The sequence below is a fragment of the Protopterus annectens genome, chromosome 17.part0 (genome assembly GCF_019279795.1).
Source record: "Protopterus annectens isolate FY-2018-M chromosome 17.part0, PAN1.0, whole genome shotgun sequence".
Lineage (NCBI taxonomy): Eukaryota > Metazoa > Chordata > Ceratodontiformes > Protopteridae > Protopterus > Protopterus annectens.
The window spans coordinates 243592369-243610628 of NC_056751.1; the positions used below are offsets into that span (position 1 = coordinate 243592369).

At 37.8% G+C, this 18260-nt stretch overlaps 1 protein-coding gene across 2 annotated transcripts in view; it reads left to right on the plus strand.

Moving 5' to 3' along the window:
* The first annotated feature begins 1496 nt into the window (after positions 1-1496).
* The window catches only part of DTWD2 (DTW domain containing 2), a 1229961-nt gene continuing 1213197 nt past the window's right edge, over positions 1497-18260 (plus strand). The window contains exon 1 of one of the 2 annotated variants that reach the window (XM_044059647.1): positions 1497-1754. In XM_044059647.1, the coding sequence (XP_043915582.1) occupies positions 1573-1754 (182 nt within the window). In that variant the 5' untranslated portion in view covers positions 1497-1572. The remainder of the gene's footprint in view (positions 1755-18260) is intronic. The other variant, XM_044059646.1, reaches the window with a different exon arrangement.

An 18260-nucleotide genomic window follows, 5' to 3' on the forward strand; every position in this document is an offset into this window, starting at 1 on the left:
CCATGTGCAGAATGTTTGCAGGAGTCAAGAGGTAAGGCTGCCAAAATGTCAAATTACCTTCTATGCATACCTCCCAACTATCCAGACATTTGTATCATATTTTTGGCCTGTTGTCTTCCAAATCACTTTGTATTTAAGTCACTAAATAATGACATACATTTGACTTTCAGACTTAATATCCATCAGGAAAGCCTGTTATTCTAACAAGTTTATGTTTACAAGAGCAATATTTAAGATCTGTTCCACTTTTGGGGCCTTTGTTTCTCCATTATCTAAGGCTTTTGACAGATCTCTTATGCTAAAAGTTTGAGAGGCATGCTTCTGTGGTGTTGTGAGAGGTAAGGAATACAAATCAAAGGAAAATGCCTGCCCCACATAACCTCAACTATCCAGATTTTTGCCTCATACTTTTTATTGCCTCGTACCGCGGTAGTGGTGCTGCGGTAGCGTTGTCGCCTCACAGCAAGACCAACGTTGTCCTGTTCGATTCTCAGATAGAGCGTCTTCTGTGTGGAGGCATGCCTGAATGGCGAGCCTTCGTTGAAGGTTGTGCGTCAGGGCTGGTAACACGGGACGTAAAAATCCACTACCAAACATTAGCGGACCGGCGTTCCGCTGTGGCGACCCCTAACCGGGATAAGCCGACACAACAATCACTTTTTATTGCCTCAGTTCTTCATAAAATTTGTGGTTTTCTCTGTAATCACTAAATAATGATATACATTTGAGTTTCAGAGTTCATATCCTTCAGAAAATACATGCTAGCACAAATCCTGTTATTCTAGCAACTTTATAAGCTTATAAGAACAACATTTAAAATTTGCCCATATTTTCGGGCCCCTATTCTCTCAATTATTGCAGGTTTTGTCCAGACTTCTTGAGTTAAGAGGTTGAAATGTATGCGAGGTACTTCACTGGGAGATTACCTGTATGCTGCCCCATACGTCAACTTCTTACAGCAAGACATCTGGACAATGCCATACATAACGGGGGACAAAGCCCCCAAAATAGGCACAGTTTTAAATACTGCTCTTATAAACTTAGAAAGTTGAGGGTGTCATTTTCTGACGTCAATCGTTAATGATTTGCATTTGACAGAAGTTTTATGAAAAACGGACCACAAATACGAGACAGAAATCTGTACTACGGCCTATCTCCTTTTTCTATTGAACACGTACCGGGACTAACTCCAAACTATACCAGGGACAACCAGAAGATTTCAAAAGTAGTTAAAACTTGGCTAAGGTTTAATGTACACAAGGAAGCAACCTGCCTGGCTATCACTTAAATTGTTCTGCATACTAACAGTAACAGAACGTAATTCGGTATATATATATTTTTTGTAAAACAAATCCATAACAAAACGAGCAAAACTATTTCCAAATAACAGTAGAACGTCTCTATTAACACGCGGAATACTGCATCCCCAAATTGTGACGCTCATAAAAAAATCATCCACCAGTAATATTGGCCAGCATACTTGTGGTCTTACAGCGCCACCACGTGTTGAGAGCCTAAGAAACATATGGCCACAGTTTTACTTAGGTGGCTACGCCTAAAACAAAATTAGAGATGGCGAGTGGAGAAGAAGATACATTCTATACTGTAGGCCTTCCAGCTTCTACATCGGTTTTTACTGTACAAGAAGAGAATACAGATCTAACAAGTCGATTAGAAGAAAACTGTGGGCTGCTGGAATTTGCAGACTTGTCCGTAGAAGCTGTCCAGCGAAGACCCACGTGCTCCCGGTGCAGGTAAGAAAAAAACTCGAAAAACAAAACAGGCCTAACTGCTTTATGACACAATAGTGTTAATAACTAGTCTACTCTGGGAATATAACACCATTCTGCAACACACCCAGTCCGATTTTATCCACAGCACTTTGCCGACGTAGTGTCAAGCTTGTTACTCGTAATTACCGGAAGAGGGTGTTACCGTAACATGTAGTACCCCCACCCATAATCTAGCATGAACGTACATTACGTGGGACCAGTACGTACAATAAGTGACACAGCGAAGTACGTTTAGATAGGTAGTTGGTAGAAAAACAGGAAGTAAGGATGGTAATGCTAATGTTATGTTTTACATAATCACTGGCTTGAGCAATTTTGTTAATCAGCGTATCTTTTCCCCTTTTACGTTCAGCAACAATATCTGTTTTTCTTGTTTCTACTTTCTTATGTAATTCTTTGTGGTTCATGTTTCCAGTGTCTGTTATTTGCCAGTATATTATAATGTTTACGCATTCGCCAGTGTAGCAGATTTGCCATACTGCTGTATCTTTTAGTTTATGAACCCTCGCCCATAAGTGTGTTGCATCATGGAATAAGATGTGCAGATGGTTTCAGTTCCATGCTGCAAAACATGTATTTGCTTTTATCTCCTGCTTTTTTGTAGAATTTGTGATTGAGTACACTGTCAACTATGTTGAACTGCCATTCCATTACTGTTTCATGGTTTAAATTTACCTCACCATACCTCTCAACCTATTATCTCAAGAAATCTGAACAAAGCCTACGATAATGGGATGGAGGGTGCACTTTCAAACGTAGAAAGTTGTTAGATTAACAGGATTTGTGTTGCCGTGTATTTTCTGAAGGATATGAAGTATAAAACTCAAATACCTGTCATTAGACACTAGTTCTCAGTGATTTGCCAGAAAAGCACAAACTTTATGAGGAACAGACCAAAAATATGAGGCATAAATCTGGATATTCTGCGAAAATCTTGACAATTAAGAGATACATACCTCACTTTAGACATTCATGTGTATGCTTATGATCAACATGCGTTTTCTTTTTGTCTGGCAGTTCTTTAACATTTCCCCTCTAATTGTAGGCTTTTCAGTTTCCTTTTTTTTTTTTTGTCATTTTTGAAATGTTTAGATTTTTTCTGTTACTACCTGTGTTTTTTTTTACCTAGTTCTGTTTGGATTTTCATGACTGTTCCCATCCTAAAACCTTCTGCTAACTCGAGGAGCAAAGATGTCACTTTAGACCTGTTTTAATCACTATTTAGAAATTTCACTACATTTGAAACTGACGATGCCAACAACTAAGCATGAAGTTCTATAATATATACATAGTTAATTCTAAGGAGGCCCATCCTTGAGATCAAAGGATTTACAAAAATACAGTATTTGCCTAAATTGTATATCATTTGAGAGACATGAAGCAATTTTTTTTTGTTTCCTATCCAAATTGAACCAGCATTTTTGGGGGGCCAGTTGATCACACCAAAACTGTAAATTGGAACACAGAGAGCAAGCTGTTTTATAGCATTAACTTTATTCATAGATTTCAAAGCAAATTTCAATATTAGTATTGCTCTTCTAATATATCACTAAATAAGCTTTGTTCTCATTTGCTCATGCTGTATTGCTGCCCCATCACCTTCTACCAGATATTTATACTTCCTCTTGTTCTTGTTCTTTTATATTACATTTTTCTCCAATGTTGATATTTTCTTGATGCTTCGGTTGTCCTGCTAGAGTTGCTCCTTTTGTACATTTATTGAAATCAAATGGCATTTTTTTTTTCATCTAAAAAGGTATTAACATCTTGCAGTTCTACTTTCATAGGTGAATACCAGACTAACTAATGTGAAGGGGCATTTTAAGCCTACTCAATAAACTTGGATCAGAATCAAACCCTGTAATTTATGGTTATGAGTTGAAGACCTTAACTGTTATGCCAAACCTGCTGTCAATTCTGGTTGATTAGCTATACAGTATAGTAAACAATTGCAATGTCTATGATGTTGCCACCCTTTTATGTTTTCTTTTCAGTAGTAAGCACTTTTAGTTTAGTCCTTTAAAAACTATTTTTATATTGTTTTTGTTACCCTGCTTTTCGAACTTGTGGTCTCCTGACAGTCAACCTTTGCCTATAATCATTCTCCTCCTGCTCCATTCATTTCCACACACAGGCAGGAAGTGAATGCCTGGGTATTTCTTAAAGACTGCAGCTTTAAGGCTTCCTCCGGTGTGAGCATGCAATGTTTGTAGTCTCCTTGATTCACACTCTTTCATTCACAAACACAATGTAAAGATTAATTTGTCTTATTAAGTGGGATTCCTAAATTGTAGTCTCCCTCACTCATCTTTGCAGGATGCTGCTTTAGTAATACAGTTTTGTCCCCTCCCTCAGGAAAGGCATACAGGTTTGTGGCTGCTATCACATCTCCTCCTTTGATGCCTTTTGGGATCTTGGCTACAATTCAAATCTGGCTCTTCACCACCACCACCACCACCACCATGGAAGTTGACACTCAGTGCTATCAGGTCATCTGAATTCATTCAGCAATTCTTGTTGAACATTTCCTGCTTTAATCAACTTTGTGCTTCAAAAAGAATCCCATAGGCATCTTAAAAAAATAATAAGTTATTTGTAGAGCTGATGTTCTCTGGATGTACTGTTGAACTCTAGAAATGTATTTTGTGTTATTTATTTTTTACCCAGGTAAGTCCACTGTAAAGAAGTAAAGGGGCAGGCTGGGAGCAATATCTAGAGTAACACAGTAGGCAAATGGAGTTTGAAGGAAATTATTAACTCTTGTTTCCAATCTGTGAAGGAACACCACATGAAATTGCAGGTTACTATAAGCCTATCAGTTTCACCTCTGTCCTGTTTAAAACCATGTAGAGTATATGTACTGTCTTTAAGAAAAATGAGTTCACGGGTAGGTACTAGGCAACTAGTTTGAAGACTATTACAAGCCTAGTCAATAACCAGATAGTGAATAGAGGTCAGAATCAAACTTTGTATTTTATGTCTCTGAGGTAAAGATCTTAACAATTACATCAACCCTGCCTTTCTAAATGGATGACAGCAAGAGAAATCATTCTAGTGATGGATTGTAGATGGATCAGATGACACACAATGAAGTGTTGTTTTGCAGAAGAGTAATGGTTGATTGGAACAACCTTCCTGAAGAGATATTAGGGTCATAAACATATTAAAGAAATTCAGAAATGCATAGGATAGTGGGCAAGGTATTTTATGAGGACTGAGGTAAAAGTAAGCACTTTTTAATTTAATATGGTCTGCAACATGTCTGAGGAGAAAGACCAGGCAGTACACCACTGCTATCAGAAATGATATTTCTGTGTAATTAGTAAGACTGAGATTGAACTAGGCAGTATACTACAGTATTCATCCACATAGCTTTGGTCAGGTAGATCATGCTATCAATTGTCTCACTGTTTATTTATCTGACTATGTCAGGAAGTTTAATAATTAACACAAATTGCAGATGCCTAAACTCTGTGAGGTCTTTAATGCAGACAGAACTCTTTGGAGTTTGTGTACAACAGTTATTTATTTATACATATATATGTATGTTTATAGGTTTACATTCATTTTGCAGAATTGCGTGGTGGTGTATTTTATTTGATCGAATGTTAATTGAATTATGAAAATGTTATACTGTGTTTTGCTGAATTTAATTTGAGTGAATGAAGTGTGCTATTCATTTATGTGAAGTCGACATTATGTGCTTTGCATATGATTGCGCATACGCTGGGTTTTGGGGGTTTCTGAGGAAGTCCCTGCTTTACTGGAACTGAACTCTGTGTGTGCTGTGACTTTTATGGTCAGCGTTTTTGTTTTACAATTAAAAAAAAAGAATGAAAATATTCGAATGTCAACCAGTGCGATTCCTTTAATTCAACATTTTGAATGATCAATAGTTTATAATTTGATTACTCTGTGCGATTTTTTTTGATAAAACATGTTGTGTGATTCGGCTAAATGAATGTAAATGTATATATACAGACTGGAAATTAACCGATGGTGGACAATATTTACATGGAAGTAGTTGTCATCCTCCATGTCTGATTTCTTCATTACCTTCAGAACAATTATTATGTTTCCATAAACTTGTAATGATGAGCTGAATTTTCATACTGAAGCTGTTAATATGTTTATTAGGATAGCTTATGAGAAGGATTTAGTAACTGAATCATTTAAGAAGGTGATAAATGAAAATAGTAATATAGAAATAAAAAAATAAAATGTGAGAGGTTAAGTATAGTAATAAAGTTGCCAACAAAGAAAAGAGAATATTTATTTTGTGGGTACATATAGTATATCTACTGATAAAGTAATCAGTTTATTGAAACACTATTGGCAATTGGCAATTTTTAGTGAAACAAAAGGATATTTGTAATTTAATTAGTAAATACACATCTGATATCCTGTAAACGGGGATGTAATATAGGAGATATGTCACGACATAGTTGTTTTATTTTTCCTACTTTCAAATGAATATACATTTGGGAAATTCTGTGGTTGGCACCTTCCTTTGTGGAAGGTGCTATAGTTACAAACAAGTAGTGCATGTTTTTGACCTGATTAAGAATCACCAATTTCTTCTAAATAAAAAATGTTCATGTAATACTGAGGCATTATTTATGCCCTTAAATGCCCTTGTAATTTATTTTATATTGGGGAAAGCAAGAGGGCTTTTAAATGTAGATTGCAGGAACATAGAGACATAAGAAAACAAAGGGTAGAAAGTTCTGTTGCTATGTTTTTTAAACAGTATAAACAGAATAGGGCTTCATTGCTACAGGGTATGATTCTAAAGCAAGTGGAGGTTAAATTGGTGAATATAATTTACTTGAAAAACGGTTGTATAAAGAAACTGTATATATTTTAAAATATGACACTTTATTACAAGGGTTTGAATATAAAGTGTAGTTGTCCAATTTAGTTTAATTTATTTTAATCATTTTAATTTGTTACACGATCGTAATTAATGGAATTGATTAATTGTATTCAGTTTTTTGTATAAAAGTTATTACTCCGTGAAGGCTTATGCGTGTGTGTGTGTGTGTGGGGGTCACTAGCTGCTGGTTGTGTGTGTGTATATGTGTGTGTATATGTGTGTGTGTATATATATATATATATATATATATATATATATATATATATATATATATATATATATATAGTGCTTTTCTGCTGTCAAAAGTGATGTTTCTGTGTAGATGGTAAGACTGAGATTGAACTAAGTAGTGTACTACAGTATTTATCCACATAGCTTTGGTCAGGTAGATCATGCTGTCAGTTTTCTTGCTATTTATCTATCTGACTATGTCATGAAGCTTAATAAATAACACAAATTGCAGATGTCTAAACTCTGTAAGGTCTGTAATGCAGACAGAATTATTTGGATTTGTGGGCCACATTTATTTATTTGTTTTCTATATTGAACAATTAGGTGGGAACAGACAGAAATATACATTCATTTATTTTACAATTGTGAGAACATTGCGGTTTGACAAAGCAGTCACTGTATATAGCTCATTAACATTTAAAGTTGTATGCCCAGTATCAAACACCCCCTCTTTTAAATCTAAAAATATATAAATACCTGTGTGGCACATGCATGAAGTTACACTGATCACTGTAAAATGAACCTTAAAAGTGTGGTAAGCATATAATAGCCTCTTTACATCAGAGACACTTTTTGTACATATTCAAATACAGTTTTAATAATGCAATATTTAGTCCTGATAGTAATATTTTAACCCTGGAATAATTACTACATCTGTTTGGTTTCTTCAGTGGTCTGTCATATCTAGATAATTTAACAGGACTGCTTGCAGTGGATGTCTGGTCTGGCTTTTGAGGCAGTATTTGCTGCACTGTTGCTTCATCTGAAGACACAACTTCAAGATACTCTTTCTCTCTCTATGCAACTCTTGACTTACTGTTTTCACAGCCTATTTTTTTCTTGCACCAAGACCTGTTTTGACCATTCTGGTTGCTCACCATCATGTGACGCAGATTTTGATGTATTTCTTTTCTGTGGATGTCTGTGATTTCTTCTGTACATCTTACATTCTGCTCACAAGCTGTATATGGTCTGGGTTCAACTGCTTTACCATCAACCTAAACTTCAGGCTGCAGACTTTCTCACAACTTTTGAGTTCTTACTTTGCCTTCCATTTTGCTAAGTCTGGTAATCTTCTGCAATTTCTATGAGAGCAGCATTTCTGTTTCTTCTGGTTACTTAGCAGCCTTACCTTTACCTAATGTTCTCTTTTAGGAATCTGTGATGCAGATGAAGTAGGCAGTCTATTTTCCAATCTTCTGTCCAACAAGAGTTGAGATGACTATGTCCATATGGTTGTTTATTCTTGTATTTCAAAACTTTAAGATGGCGTTTGTTAATTCTATTTTTTATGAGGTTTGTCAGTTTTTTGATAGTTCTTTCCACTTATCTGTTGGACTGAGGATAGTGTAGGGCAGGTACTGCAATTTTTGAATTCCCACTCCTTCACAAATCTGAATTCCTTACTTGTATATCATGAGCCAATGTTAGGTATGAGAATATTAGGTATCCCTTGTGTCAAGTAAATTGGCTTTAATTCACTATTTACACTTAGAGCTGTATTGGTCAGTTTTATTGTTGCAGGGGACTTGCAGTAATGATCCGCATCGTTGAGACATATGGCTTCTTTGAACTGGAACAAACATGTTCTTGCTTGACTCCTTGGATGAACAGGTGTATGCCATCATCTTCTCCTTTAGAATGGTATAATACATATTGCATACAGTGTGCTATATTTGAGTTGACATTCCTAGCCAAAACATTTTATCTCTTGCTGTTTCTTTGCATACCACTATTCCATGATGAGGTTCTTGTACTTCTTAAGCATTTATTTTCTTAATTGGGAGCTGCCGTTTTTATCAGCTTTGAACATCACTTCCTGGTCATAGTTTTTTTTCCTTGCAAGCAGAATAAGGGATAATTATTTTCTTACTGCTGATTGATTGATTGACTGCCTAAGAAAACAAAATAAATAAATCAGTCTTTCCAATTTTTGCCCTTCAGTAACTGCGTTTCTAAATCAGCATCAGTACACTTCAGAAATTCATTTACTTTTTTCTTGCCATTGGTAATTACGTAGTTACCCAAAGAATTTCTAGTTCATTTATCAACTCTTCATGCTTATCTTGTAAATATGCTGTGTTCAGCATATCTTTCTGTAGTGCCTTGCTTGGACTGCGCTTCATTTTAGATCATACTTCTGTGGGTTAAGTAACATCCTCTGTAGTCTTAGAGATGCCTTGGACAAGGGCTTCCTGAACACACTTTGCAAGGGATTGTGGTATGTTTCTATCTAAACATCTTTATCATAGACATATTCATGAAATTGTTCATATTCATACACTGTTGCTAAGAGTTCATGTTCTATTAGAGCATATTTATTTTGTGCTACCGTAAATGTTCTTATAGGTTCATAGGTTCATAGGTTGGTACTAGGCTATCAGTCCTAGGGCCTATACAAGCCTAGCCATAACAATTCCCTGGCTATTTCTTCCCACATTATTTACTTTCCTGGACCCCTGTCTAGCAGGGCGACTGACGTGATCCCTAGGGTGAATTTCCTTTCTCCCATCCAATCGTCAAGGTTCCTCTTGAAGAGATCCAAAGAGGCACTCTGCTTGACATGTATGGGCAATCTATTCCAGAGTCTGGGCAGTCTCTGGGTCAGGAACCTATCCCTCCAGCATGTTTTGTTTATTGTGATGACAAGGTTTAGATCCCTGGAGCGTGTAGCTCTGAGGGATTGGGATTTCTTTAAGTGTAGCATGTCCAACAGCTCTGGGTTTGACATGGCCTTGTATGTTAAGCAGAGATCGCCTCTGAGTAGACGATATGCGACATAGTATAGCTGGAGTTTTTTAAGGTGGTCAGCGTAGGGCATTGAGGCCTTTCCAGTTGTTGCAGATGTCTTGAGAGGTACATACCAAATGGGGCGTTGTATTCTATAATGGGTCTAATGAGGGATGAGTACAGTGGGACAATGACCTCCTTTTTTCTGGATGAAAAGCCCTTCATGATGAGGTGTGCCACATAGAAGGATTTCCTGACTGTTGTGGCGATGTGGTTATCAAAGGTGAGACCACTGTCCACCTGTGTCCCTAAGTCTCTTATCACACTTTCTGTGTTTAGTGTACTGCCACCTATATGGTAATTCATGGATACATGTTTTTCCCAAAGGGGATAACAATACATTTCTTGGCATTGAGCTTGAGCCCATGGCTCTGGCACCAAGCATCTGTTTCTGTAAGGCCCTTTTGTAGAGTATCCACATCATTTGGGGATTCAATAATGGCTCCCAGTTTGCAGTCATCTGCAGACTTTGTTAGCCAGAGTCCCTTAGTGTTAACCTGTACTTCAGAGAAGTAGATGCCAAACAAGAGCGGCCCCAGGACTGAACCCTGAGGTACTCCACTTGTCACTTGTCTGGAGCTGGATTTGGAGTCGGCTACTTTTACAGTGTGGGTTCTATCAGTAAGCCATTTAGCAACCCATTGGGTGACATAGGGATTAATACCCAACTTAGTAAGTTTATCTATGATTCCAGAGTGGGGGATGGTGTCAAAGGCCTTGGCAAGGTCTAGATAGGCTGTGTTTACCACCTTACCCTTGTCCATGGCTCTGGAGACTGATTCAAAGAAGTCAATCAGGTTCAGGAGACAAGATCGGCCCTTCACAAACCCAAACTGGGTGGGGTCCAGTGTTTGAAGGTTGCCAATGTCTTTGTTTATAAGTTCCATGATAATCTGCTCCATGGCCTTGCAGATAAGGCTTGTCAGACTGATGGGACAGTAGTTTCCGGGATCCAAGGTGGATCCCCTTGTGGATTGGGATAACTGTAGCTCTGCGCCACTCAGTGGGCACGAAACCTGAGGTGAGGCTATGATTAAACATGACACTTAGGTGAGGTGCCAGTTCATATTGTAGTTCATGTAGTACACAGCCCGGGATGTCATCTGGTCCCATGGATGCTGTATTCTTGGCTTTAGAGAGTGCGTTTTGTACCTGTGTGGCCGTTATTACTGGAATTTGGCAATCTTCCGGTATTGAGATGGGCCATTTAGGGGGTGAGAGGGGGGTGAAGTTGGCACTGAATCGATCTGCCAGGATATTGGCAATATCCTTTGGATCAGTATATTTATTGCCATTCTGTTTTAGCTCAGAGCAGATCTGAGCATTGCCATTTAGATTCTTGACATAGTTATAGAATGCTTTGTGATTGTCTTTGGAATCTTTGGCAATTTTATTTTCATAACTAGCTTTGAACTACAGGCAACTGAACTTTATTGTTGTAAAACCACAATTCGTACAGCATTCTGATGGGTGTCTAATTACAAGACAGCTGGCTTACTCACTTTATAGTATTTCAATGTTGAAGATCCATTAACAATTTGTACAGCATTCTGATGGGTGTCTAATTACAAGACAGCTGGCTTACTCACTTTATAGTATTTCAATGTTGAAGATCCATTAACGTCTTTTCTAAGCCTTTGAAAATGTTTGTCTTGTTCATAACCCTCGGTGGGGAGGGTGGCCTAATGGTTAAGGTGTTTGTCTTGCAAACACAAGGTGCAGGGTTTGAGTCTCACAAGGGATAATTGGCTAGGCTTAAAATGGCTCGCAAGGGCAGTTAGCCTAGTACTAACCTATGAATTTATAACTTGATTGCCTGGGTACATGTTGCTCTTGCAACTTTCTTTACGGCATAACTATCTCCGACGTATTGGTTACAAACTTTGTAGGATACTGCATCAGTCCTAGAAAACTTTGCAGTGTCTGCTTGTCTTCTGTCCTTGGTATTTGCAGTTTTACTCTGATGTTTTTTGGATCAGGTTTCAAAAATGTTGACATTAAAATATGACCCTCAGATTTCAGACTTATTCTGATTTTGCATATACCCCTATTATGGTTGAAAGTGTGCTTTATCATTGTATGCAGCAGCTGCTGTTAGCATTTTTTCATGCTGTGTTAGTGTCTGCCCCACACTAATAGATCATAATTTACATTTACAACACCTTCCAAGCCTTCGGTTGTCTCAGCAGCAACTCTTTGAAGTGCCTCTGATGCTGATGAAATATCAAATAAGAATTTAAGGAACCAGTGTTTTGGTAGTGGCATATTAAATCTTTGTATTTTGTAGCTTTTTTGATCTATTCTGGATCTAAGGAAGACCTGGCATTTGGCATTTTTGAAACCATTTCACCTGGCAAGAATGGGCAATGCAGACTCATAACTACTTTACTAAGGTTTTGCAATACAATATAAAAGCAGATCTCATCTTTTTTCACATTAGTGACAATACTTTTCAGTCGTTCTGTTTGTTCTTGTTGTGCTTTATCTTTCTATTCTGTTTAGATCCTGCCGTACTGTACTTGTGAGCACTACAGGTACCTGTCTCAGAGCATGTATGACTGACATAGCCTCAGTTTTTCTTTATATGCAATACTAAGCTTACTGAGTCAAATAATAGTCATGCAAAATATCCTTACTATGGTTTTGTACAGTTTCTAAGATGTCTGTGTGACTTTATGTAGTCTTTGTTGTCTGTGTGACTTTATGTAGCTCTTTGTTGTCTGTGTGACTTTATGTAGTCTTTGTTTTCACAGTATGATTTTTTTAGCATTCATAAGTTTTGATGATCCACAAGTTCTAAATATTAAGATAGTTCACTTCTTTTAAGAGCAAGCAACTATTACTACAGCCCAAAATGTTAAGGCAATTCACTTCTTTTAAGTGCAACTGTTTAAGAAAGTGTGAACTTCTTGTAGTGCCATGACACTATTTTCAGACTTAATGGTGTTACCTGCTGGCCAGCATAGGTTACTAATGTATGCACAGCTTATTGTTGAGACTTTCCAAGTCCTAAAGCTTGAAAAATGTCTTCTAAAATTACACTGTACCAGCATTTAATTGAAAGTCAACTTTCTTTCCACTAATTGTCATTATTTCTTTCCAACAATATGCTTTATATACCTACCCCACTATCCATGATGCATTTTTAGATTTTACAGTAAAAAGTCTTTTCAGTTTTGTTGTACCAACAAATATTTATTTATTTTATTTTTATTTATTTTACATTTGTTGACCGGGCTAGTCTAACTGGATACATATCCTTTTTCAGTAGAGACCCAAGGAGAAAAGCTCCAAACAGTTAAAAAGACATATATATATCTAATATACAACAACATACATGCAATATTGAACAGAGAATTTCAGATAATATTGGTCACTTCACTGTTAGCACATTCTTTCAGTTCATTTCTATTTACAGAGCAAGTTAAAGTGTTTTAAGATAGTATATGGTTTTGGATTTGGGTGGATGTCTCCATCTAGTAATTTGTTTTTTTTTGTCTAAACCAAGGATTATAAAAATTGCAGATAAGGTATAGAGCTGTCCTAGTTTGTAGACTATTGTACTTGATGTGGGACAGTCTGTGGTATTTTGCTGATAGGTAGCTAGGAACAGAGATTATGTTTGTGTGAATGAAGTTGGTGTTAATTATTAGTGTAGTTTGTTTGAGAGAGTAGTGAGGTTTAAGGTATAGATAATGTTCCAAGGATGTTAAGATGTAGGCAGTGGCTAAAGAAGATAGAAGAGTAGTGATAAGCAACAGCTTGAATTGAGCTGTGGTAGTAAACGAAGGCATGGTAAATATTTTAGCAGATATTTAAAGGTGTAGGTGAGGTAGTAAGGCACAGTGGGTATGTGTCAAAGGTGTAGGTACTTGAAGTGGAGGGGAAGGTTTATAGGAAACAAGTAGATGGGTGTGGTTTAATAGGTAGGAGGAGGGAGAACTATTGATTGGCTGTGGTAGGAGGAAGGGTGTGATGTATTAGTATAAGTTTACAACCCCTGGGGGCAGGGTAGGGGAACAGAGTGAGCCCGCAGGGCGAACAGAGTGGTAAGAGCCAAACCTAAGAGTGGGGCTAGGAACAATCAGAAAATGCAGGGAATATGCATAGGGTGGAGAAAGCACATAGGGAGTAGACGAAACGACAGAAAATGCAGAGAGCAGTTGTAAGTGAGTAGGGAAGCAGGAGATGTAGGGAAAAATCAGCACTAATGAGAGTAGGAAAGATGCTGTACCAAAGGAGAGAGTTAATAATAGGTAAAGGCTGCCATCTAGTGGTAAGCGGCAGTATAAAGTCTCTTGGCAATGGTAGATCCCTGGGCCAGAGAAGAGAACTAAAAGAGGGGCTAGTAACACAGGGAGAAGGCTGGAATGGGCCAGAAAGTAGAGTCAGACTTTGGGAGGGATTGGATGCTGCAACACCAGATACAGAGCGAACCCTCACCACCTAGTAGGGGTATGTAAAAGGCTTCTGCACTAGCAGTTTATCAGCAATTTACACATACTTTCAGTAGTCCTTTAGTCTGTAAAGATAGGGTGATTCAGGGAGAGGATCGCTCTGGTCCTTTACTTGTATCTAGCCGCCAGTGTTCTTTCACGACCAGCAGGGTGATTCCTGAGTTCAGTTATGGGCTGAAGTTGAGGAAGCTAAAGGAGAAGCTGCAGAAAGAATGGAGTTGTAACAGAAAGCAAGGACAGAAGCCAACAACTAAAACTGTAATTTAGAGCAGCAGCACAGCTTACAACATCTCCATGCAGGCACAACAACAGTATAGTAAAATGAGATAAATTATCAGCTTACAACAACAGCAAGCAAGATGCAGGGTAAGTAAAATGGAGATACTTCAATAAAAAAATAGTGCATTCACAAATACTCAAGATAATCTAAACATGCTGTGCTATGAGGACTAAATGCTGCAATAGTTAATATTGTTGAGGTAGAGCATTTGAGTTTGTTTGCATGGTAAATATTAACAATAGTGCTAAGGCAAGGGGTAACTAAAGAAGGTTACAACGTGTGCACTAACTTAGGGGATGGAGGTGAAATGCAGACACTAAGGCCAACATAAACCATATAGTCTAATCACAGACTAAATCTAGGTATTCGCGCTTGAGTGCGGTAGCTTTCTAAAAAAGAGAAACTACAAGCAAAGACACTAGACTTTGATAACCTAACTGGCATAGGAGAAAAAAAAACACAGTTAGGGAGCTCTAGCTATCCAGGTCGCATCTAAACAAGTTACAAATAGCCACATTAAATGGACGCTTTCTAAACTTGTTACAATATAACCACCTAAATGGCTTAGACGCTTGCATGTGTTTGCCCTCCATAACCAAGCCAGCCTATTTCACAGCTGATTACAAGCGGAGTTTGTGTTTTTAGAATTAAATAACTATTTACTCGCGTAGCTTGTGGAGTCAAAGTTATGACGTTACACTTACAACCATTCTAGGCAGAGGTAACACACATTGCAGGAGTAATTACCGGGAAGGCACATAGATGTTACATTAATACAGACGTTAAGCTAAGTTAACTGGGCGTGTATAGTTTTGCCAGGCAGAAACTCCGTTCCAATAGCACTGAGCTTAACGTTTAGTAATATCAGCTGATGTAACAGAAAAAAACATTCACAGTTAAATGACCTGGGTGTAATGAGCAGAATTATAAAGTAGACAGGGTCATGGGCTATAACAAATATAGTACAACGCTAGCGATGGCAGGGCGGGAAAACATCAAGTGAAAGTCGCAAACTGAACACTATTTAACCAGCGTTCAGGCCCCCTATTAGCATTTAAGCTCATATGGCAGAAGCAGGTCACAGCAGTTATTAATAGGACAAACAATACCAAACCCGACAAAATACAGTAAATTCAACGCTGTTACAGAACCCTAGCATGTTCAGTAACCATCCCTTGCACATACATGCTTTGCAATTGTAAACACTTCAAAAATACATTGCTAGATACTATAGTTGTCAGAATAACCATGATAGTAGTACAACAGTAGGAATACAAAGTTGTTAATGTTACATACCTTCCAGGTGGTAAGGATGCTAGGAGCAAGGGCATGCAGCCACCGAGGCTGTAAGCAGGGAGTAAAAGATGGTGCCCCGTGGAACAGGTAATTTTAATACCTCTGGGTGGATGTAAGTGCAGAAGTGGAGGGATTCTGATGAAAGTAGTTGCAGGTACTGCCCGGATGTATCTTCCTGCTCTACAGAGGTTTGAGAGGCCAATTGCAGGTTAGATAGGAGCTAAGGGATTAGAAGGGGAGCAGGTAAAGTATGTGGCTGAGAAGAGTTTAATATAATAAGGACAAAGGTAGCACATATGGAAAAGGGGTACCAATAGGAGGGAGAGAAAGAGAGAGGGAAAGAGAAAGCTGTAGAGAAGAGCCAAATCTAAGAGTGGGGATAGGAACAATCAGAAAATGCAGGGAATATGCATAGGGTGGAGAAAGCACATAGGGAGTAGAAGAAACGACAGAAAATGCAGAGAGCAGTTGTGAGTAGGGAAGCAGGAGATATAGGGAAAAATCAGCACTAGTGAGAGTAGGAAAGATGCTGTACCAAAGGAGAGAGTTAATAATAGGTAAAGGCTGCCATCTAGTGGCAAGCGGCAGTATAAAGTCTCTAGGCAACGGTAGATCCCGGGCCAGAGAAGAGAACTAAAAGAGGGGTTAGTAACACAGGGAGAATGGTGAAATGGGCCAGAAAGTAGCGTCAGACTTTGGGAGAGATTGGATGCTTTAATTTTCATATTTGTTGTCAACCTGTATAATCCTTTTAAAACATTTGGGTTCGCCTTTATACATCTTTGTATTTTTCTTACAGGGATTTTCAAGTGTAATTCTAAACTCACATACTTTTGTTATTCTTTTTTTTCCAGTTTAGTAACATATGCATGTATAGTTTCTGTAGGACCTTGTGCTGCTGTAAAGAACAGTTGTGTAATAAATGGTCAGTTATTTCTGGGGCTGACGGTAATTACCCAGTTTAATTCTAAGTGCTTTTTTTGTGTTTGTGTAAAAACAAAACAGTTAAATATCTTCATGGCTTCTTTCCCAACGACACTTGGGAATGTAGCACACTAATTTCTTTTGATTGTTCAACTAATCCACTTGGATTGACAGATGCATGAAATTCCTGAATTCAGAGATTGAGTTTTCAGGTAGGTTACTGTCTTCCAATGTATTTCTACTGAGAACTATGCTTCTGTCGTTTGACACAGAACTGAATTATCTGAAACTTATGACATGATAATCACTGTGGTTAGCCCATTAGCAGTTGAAGTTATACACCACATTTATAACACAATCTGTATTATAATTAACCAGGTATGTCCAACTAAGTAGTGACATTTTATATTGGAGACCTAGGCAGATCAGCTCCACATATGTTAACAGGTCAAGACTAGTACAAAGTCAGTAATCTGATATTAATGCACAGTACATTGCCAAGTATCTTAGGAGGAAAGTATTTACAGTTATTAAAACAGTTAAAAAGGAGGGTTGAAATCAATAAGATTTAGTTTAAAAGGTTCAAGATCATTGATGGTTTTGCTTCTGGCTCTGTGCTAGGCCCTGTATTATTTACATTATTCACAATCCCATTTCATCACAGTAGTTGCACCTTAAAATGCATAGATAATTGCAATGTTTGACCCTTTTGAATTAGTTGCAACAATTAATAATACAATAAAGTATTTTATTTACTTACTTACCAAGGTGATCGGAATCCTGTCAAATGATTTTTAGTTTAGTTAAGCATTATTGATTACATAAGTTCATAGATTTTACTAAGTAATTGAAGTGGAAGACAATATGTAGCCTAGCCACAGTAATTTCCATAACTTACTATCCCTTTCTGTGATGTCTGGGAGTGGGAAGAGAGACCAGGGGTCTGTTTACAGTTACCCATATAGTAATCCGTGTTGCATTGGAAGAGGGTGAGGGAACTACTTTTTTAATCTGATAGGGGAAATCTGTTCCAAAGCAATGGAATTCTTTCTATCATGCCAGGTTCATGTTACTCTTAAGGTTGAGGTCTTTAGTGTAGGTTATGGTGTTGACTGTTTTGCAAACATGAAAGATGCCACTCAAGATAGGATATCTTGAGGCTTTGTATGCCAGGCAGCAAACATCAATAAAGAGTCTGTACAAGACTCTGAAAAGAGAGTTCTGTGACATTCTGCATAACAGTTAGAACTCAGGCTCTTGATTTCCTTTGTGAGGAAATGTTGCGGTCTTTCATGTTGGATCATATGTTTGGATAGTGTATGCCAAAGGGAATATTGTATTCAATTTTGGGCATATTAGCAGATAAGTACAGAGGTATAATAACATTCTTGCACCTGGAGGAAATAACCTTAGTAATAAGCTGGGCTAAATAGTAGGATTTCGTAACAGCTGTGGCTACATGGTGTCCAAATGAGAACTTGTTGTCCACCAGTGCATGCAGGTCTCTGATAACTTTGTCTCCTTTGAGTAGGAAGTCATTAATGTGACAGGACCATGGATGTTCTTGTTTTACAAAAGATACAGTAATACACTTTTTGCCATTTATCTTGAGA